Genomic DNA, 6,670 nt, shown 5'->3' on the forward strand with positions numbered 1-6,670 from the left:
CAAGCAGCTAAAACAAATTAATCATGTTTGTCAGATTCTTGATTCCTAATTTCATATTCGCTGCACGCAATATCTATATTTCAAAGAAAGAAAGCGATATGTTTGAATTTTATAACAATTTACCTATATTATAAGTGTGTTTAGAACGATTTAATACTATAAACTCATTTTCATTCTCTTTTTCCAAAAATATTTAATTATTTTTTATATTACATAAAACAATTATTATGTTTATTCATTTTTTAACTTCAAAATATTATATTTTATTTAAATATATTGTAATTGTAAAATTTAAAATATCTCACATTTAATCATGATATCCACAGGAGTAGGTCTCTTGTGAGACGGTATCACGAATATTTATCTGTGAGACGGGTCAACACTACCGATATTCACAATAAAAAGTAATACTCTTACCATAAAAAGTAATATTTTTTCATGGATGACCCAAATAAAAGATCCGTTTCACAATATACGATCCGTGAGATCGTCTCACACAAATTTTTGTCTATCCACGTACCTTAAAAGAATAAAATTTGGCTTTACTAAAAATTTATAACATTTCTCCATGACAGCTAAAATGAGAACATAGTAAGCTGATAAATGTCGAAAAGCGTATTGTACCGACACGACTTTAGGCCGAACCGAATAGAGAGAACCGTACGTATATCCAGCCACCTTCTTCATTCTTGTCAATCAATCCCTTACCTCAATTTAAACTAGTTTTCCCCTCCTTGCCACCGGCATAGAATCCATAAACGCCGGAGAGTGGTAGAATTAATTTTCTATCCAAGTTTCTGCAAATTTACATTCAATACATACTCATGGAAGGATTGAATTCGATGTCATTTAAAATATCTTCCTTTGCTGCAACTGACATTCACAGGATTTCTTCTCAGAAATCCTTTGTAACCTCAAAGTCCACATTTTTTAGTCATATCCCACAAGCCCACATGTCAAATTCCTCTCCTTTTAAGCAACCATCGTTCCTATCTATCAAAGCTCAACAGGTAAATATGTCCCATTATTTTGTAAACTATGTCACGCATGTGTAGTGATTTTTCCATTTTTTGTTTTTCTCTCTTTATTTAATATGAGGCGTGTTGTGTCATTCGGTGGATTATTTAATATTTCTTGCATTCTCGTGTTGTAAAAGTGAAATCATACTATTTTTGGGCTGGATTTAAATGACACAGGTGCTGTTTGGGTTATCCATTATGTTACATGATCGAAAGAATTGATTCACACTAACGATTAACTTGATTATGGCTATCAAAATTCAGCTTGATTGAGTGTCGTGGTCTCTGCAGTGGCTACTTGGGTAATTTAAGGGCTTGGATTTTGTTTGATGTTAATTAATTTGTGTGGATAATAAGAATTGTAGCACCAGGCGAATGCTTCTGATCATAAGTGGTCGAGTAATGAATAAATGGGTGTTGAAACCAAATGAGTTCCTGTTAGAGTTGTTCCATCAGGTGGTTTTATTTTTTTCTGAACGGATTGAAGAGAGAGAAAAAAGATTTTGTGGGAACGACCGAAGCAATCGTAATAGTTTATCTTTGTTGTTGCTATCAATTGTTGCTAAGTAGAATATATAAACTAGCACCACCTGGTAACATGAAATCTCATTTTGGAATCATCGAGTTAATCTAACTTTTATTTGTTGTGCTTTTTAGTTCGATTTGAAAGATGGGCTGGCTGCGGTTTCTGATTCTGGAATTTCAGATGGAGATGCTCTCCAAGTTAAAGAATGGGAAGTTGGGATGCTGCAAGATGAAGTTGCATCAAGTCAAGGTATAAAAATTAGGAGACGTCCACCAACCGGTCCACCTCTTCATTATGTTGGTCCTTTCGAATTTCGCTTGCAGAATGAGGGAAATACACCATGCAATATTCTTGAAGAAATTGTATGGAACAAGGATGCTGAAGTCTCTAAGGTACTAATGACTTCTGCCAGTGCCCGTAATTTTGGTGTTTCTTTCAGATAATGTTAATTGTGAATGGTATTTTCTTTTGACTGGTAGATGAAAGAGAAAAAACCACTCTTGACTTTGAAAAAGATGCTTGATAAGGCTCCACCTGTTAGAGATTTTGTTGGATCTCTTAAAGCAGCACATTCACGGACTGGATTGCCCGGTTTAATCGCTGAAGTGAAAAAGGCTTCTCCTAGTAGAGGGGTTCTGAGAGATGATTTTGATCCTGTAAGTGTATGATTTTACATCCACTTGAAACTGTGTTTTCTTTATAAATTTTCTTAATGACACAACATTGCTCATTGCTCATCTACTCCATGACCTCGTCGGTCAGGAAGAGTTTGGAAACATGCTTTGGTTCTCCTTTTTCAAAACTAACAAACTGATTTTCATGTGTCGAGACCCCAGAAAGATTTATTTTCTTACAAGGTGATAGGCCTACTTTTCTTAAATATGCATGTACACATTTTGATGATCTGAGCATTAACTTTGGTTTTTTTGCAGTATGTGAAATATTAACAATAGACTATTATCATAGTTTTGATTTTGTTTTATTTTCTGTAAACCTAAAGCAAGAGATGAGCTTTTCATTTAAGTTAAAAATCAGGAATTTGATGAAGGATATTAGAATGTGCTCATGGTTTGACATAAAGGCTGCAAGTTTTAGCAGCGTATTGCTTGGCTTGTACTTCCAAGTCAATTCCTTGGTTCCCAATTCAATCGTAGGATATTGTTTTCTCGTGGTTTTTCCACCTGATTATAACTTTCTACCACTTCTAAAGTTTGTTTTTAAGTTATTTCCTTTAGCGAAGAGCTTGTGACCCAAGTAAAATACTATTCAAGTACACTCTTCATTGACATAAGCTGTTAGTTTTAAAATTATAGCTTCTTACAAGTGTCTATACATACCTGATGGAAAAAATAAAGGAAGATAAACAGTTCCAAGATGTTCCTAAACTTGTAAATGTCAAGCATTGCCTTAACCTCACCCGTTTGCCTGTAATAGGAGGCAGGATTTTTTTTCTTCACCGGTTTACCCTGTTGAACTTTTCGTAAATGCCCTCAACAGATGGGGCAAAATTGCATTTTGTAGTGTTTGCATTCATAATTTCTATGGTTTTTCTGTCCTAGATGAACTTCTCAGAGACGCTAGTTGAATTTTTGTTGTCATTACAGGTTCAGATTGCTAAAGCTTATGAAAAAGGTGGAGCAGCATGCCTGAGTGTTTTGACTGATGTGAAGTATTTTCAGGTGAGAGCCAACATTTTAGCCCTCTGGACTGGGGTTCTAGATGTTATACTTATACACACAATTGTAGAACATTGTTTTCTGAAAGATTTTTCATACTTATTTTGGGAATAGGGAAGCTTTGAAAATTTAGAGGCCATAAGGAGTTCTGGAGTGCAGGTATGCTTTCTTCCCTTATTCTACCTTAGTATCTCTAAGTGTGAATGTAAATATTTCTCTTCCTATTCTTTTAATTGAACTATGCAAAACATGGAATTCAGTGCCCCCTCTTGTGTAAAGAATTCATAATAGACGCGTGGCAAATCTTCTATGCTCGAGTCAAAGGTGCAGATGCGATTCTATTAATTGCTGCCGTTTTACCTGATCTGGACATCAAGTACATGGCTAAGATATGCAAATTGCTAGGATTAACAGCACTTGTTGAGGTTTTACTTGTGCTTATTTTTCCATCACTGGCATGTGTTTTTTATGTGATATACAATTCAATAAAATTTGTGGGATGAAATATTTGATGTCTTATTCCATGTCACGGTTTTCAATCTTCTAGGTACATGATGAGAGAGAGATGGACCGTGTCCTAGAAATTGATGGTATTGAATTAGTGGGCATCAATAACCGTGACCTTGGTATTTACGAGCTTTACTGAATTGGCTTTATAGATTCCTGAAATTCTTCAGCTATTATTTTCTTCTACTATTTTATTGGTTATATGTTTAATTGGGGTGTTGTGGTTGCTGCCATCCCTCATGGGCATGTGCATGTGCATGGAAATGTTTTACTTCTCCTCCAACTTCCTAACTTTGTTGTTCTATTACTGCTAACTGTATTACTGCGAACTGATTTTAAAACTGTTTTTGATAGATTATCCAGCATTTACTTCCTTCCATAGCTATTGCAGTGACTTTTTTAATCATTGTAATAACATCTACAGTCTGCTTAAAATATTAGTCGCTTACACAGCGAATGCTATAACCTTTTTACCATTGTATCTACATCTACAGAATGCTTAAAATTTACGAGTCACGCCTATGTGAAACCTTGAAAGACATGCTTTTAATTTTCATTTTGGTGTTACAAGGTTGAATTGTGAATTAAATCTGCGAACTTCAAAGAGAGAAGGGAAAAACAGATCATATAAGAATGAGGCACAATTTATTGTGGACTACTATTGAAAATAGAATAACAAGCTGAAAAATCGGTTAGTTTTGCGTGTTCTGATTGTTGTTCATCTTCTGTCCTTTCTATAGGAACATTTAAGGTTGACATTGGCATCACCAAGAAGCTTCTTGAAGGCGAGCGTGGACAAAGGATACGCGAGAAAGGCATAACTGTGAGTATCCTTGAGTTAACTTTCATTTCCAATCATTTCTTCCTCTTGTACTTTTCTACATATTGTTTTTCATTTCCTAAATTATTCAGGTCGTTGGGGAGTCAGGACTTTTCACTCCGGCTGATATTGCCTATGTACAAGAAGCTGGTGTTAAAGCTGTAAGCAGTGATAATCTATGCTACTAATATAACTCATTATACAAAGGATTTCGAGCATGTTGGGCTCATTTTTTAAAAGAGAAATGGCCAAATGATGGGGTGGGGTGTTTAAGGGGGACTCCAGCCTGCATATATAAATCTAAACACAATATATAGAGGGGGATCGAGACTTATCTCTGATATAGAACTAGTCCACTGACACAAAAGGAAACCACCAAAGGAAAGCTAATTCAAGAAACCGGAACATCCCTCAGACCTTGCATGCTCATTCCTAAGACTTCACTTTATTCATATGCAAATCAAATACATCGGTACCACTTTATGCTTGAGATGTTTATGTGTCACACATTTTCTTCTTTCTTCACTAGGTCCTGGTGGGCGAGTCGATTGTTAAGCAAACCGACCCTTGCATGGGAATTACTCAACTGTTTGGTAAAGACATTTCTCCATGATTTTTTTGTGCATCCTACTCTCTTTTAGCTCCTCGAGTTGAAACGAGGTGTATTTTAGTTTATCTCGTTGTGTGTTATTTGGGTTGTGTGATATCCGATATGACATTAAATTTTGGCATATATCCAGTCAAAAACTGCAGTAAGGAATTGATAGGATTGTTGTATTATGCACTATGGAGTTATGATAACTTTTTGTTATATATTATTTCTGCTTCTGGTAAGTTCTCGTTTCTTGATACTAGCGAATTTTCCAGTTATATGCACTTTATTTTACTCTAATTGAAGGTGTCGAATGAGCATAGTGTAGGAGAGTCTTTTTAAATCATGGTCGTCGTCATCATCTTCAAATCATATATATACAACTGAGACCAAATTTATAATAATTAAATTTTTCGTAAAAAACTTTTTACTATAAATAATAAAATGCATATTTTCAATTATTTATTTTATTAGATAATTTCATTATTTTATTAAAAATTATTTCCAAAAGCAAACTTGTCAAATTTTTATAAAATATCAATTTGATCCATGATTTTTCAAAAAGCATAAATCGTACGTGGGCCTAAATTTTTCAAGCCTATGGGCCAGTGACTGGTTGAGACTATCTCCGGAAGCTCATATTTATGCTTTACTCGGTGCTCGCGATTTCAATATCAAGTGGAACTTAGACACTACTTGGGTTTAGATGAGATTGTGCAAATGACGATCAAAGTGGAGCAACAATTAAGAGGAGAGGAGTTGGTTGCACCAACTAAGTGGGGAGTTCATCATCTTCTTTGAGTCCGAATGTTGTAAAACGTGAAGAAGGCAATGTGGTGAGTCTGGTGACCAAATCCGAGACTGAAATCAAACAAGAGACGTCTAAAGAAGTAATGCAATGTAAATATTAAACTCATATTAGTCGTTCTAGAAATATTAAATGCTTTAGGGGTTAAGGAATTGGTCATATTGCTAGCCAATGTCCAAACAAGAGAGTGATGACAATGAATAACTATGAGGAATACGAGTATGAGAGTGAAGAGGATCATGAGGGTGATGATGATGAGATGCCCGAGTTAAAGAATCCTGATGAGAGATATGATGCTATGGTAGGTGAAGAGCTTGTAACTGGGTGATATGATTCTTCAACCAGGAAATGCAAATGCCATCTAAAACGAAATCATGTTCTCGATTCAATGAAATAAAGAATCGTTGTGTTGTCTCGATCTTTTGAAACAAGTAATTGATTGTGATATTCACCCCTAAACTATGAAAAGTGTAGTAACAAATAATATGATATGAACAAGAAGTTATCGGCTTCGTGATTATTCCAAAAAAACGGCAAAAACTTTATTTTGGAGGCCTAAACGATGGAATTTGGTCAAAATAAGGCTTTGATCAATGCGAAAAGGACTTCGCTATGAATATCGTTTGTAGGATCGATTCGGAGGGGAGTACAATAGGTTTTTCCATGAAAATATGAAATCTCACATTTTTCGGGAAAATCCCAACTGGATTATGAACCTAGCA

The 6,670-nt window shown here is 35.1% G+C and overlaps 1 protein-coding gene across 1 annotated transcript; it reads left to right on the forward strand.

The window, feature by feature from the left end:
• The first annotated feature begins 685 nt into the window (after positions 1-685).
• On the forward strand, positions 686-5,382 carry LOC140986713 (indole-3-glycerol phosphate synthase, chloroplastic-like). Its single transcript, XM_073455040.1, has 10 exons — positions 686-1,010; positions 1,677-1,937; positions 2,025-2,201; positions 3,150-3,224; positions 3,336-3,380; positions 3,482-3,646; positions 3,769-3,847; positions 4,469-4,551; positions 4,641-4,709; positions 5,078-5,382. Exons 1-10 carry the CDS (start codon positions 825-827, stop codon positions 5,159-5,161), a joined length of 1,224 nt encoding a protein of 407 aa, XP_073311141.1. The 5' UTR covers positions 686-824; the 3' UTR covers positions 5,162-5,382.
• Positions 5,383-6,670: the final 1,288 nt, after the last annotated feature.

Source organism: Primulina huaijiensis, chromosome 10 (genome assembly GCF_012295235.1).
Source record: "Primulina huaijiensis isolate GDHJ02 chromosome 10, ASM1229523v2, whole genome shotgun sequence".
Taxonomy (NCBI): domain Eukaryota; kingdom Viridiplantae; phylum Streptophyta; class Magnoliopsida; order Lamiales; family Gesneriaceae; genus Primulina; species Primulina huaijiensis.

Coding starts and splice junctions, on each gene's coding strand:
- LOC140986713 (XM_073455040.1), top strand. CDS start 825: ATGGAAGGATTGAATTCGATGTCATTTAAAATATCTTCCTTTGCTGCA. Junction 3,225..3,335: donor CTGATGTGAAGTATTTTCAG/GTGAGAGCCAAC, acceptor TTTTGGGAATAG/GGAAGCTTTGAAAATTTAGA. Junction 3,848..4,468: donor CATCAATAACCGTGACCTTG/GTATTTACGAGC, acceptor TCCTTTCTATAG/GAACATTTAAGGTTGACATT.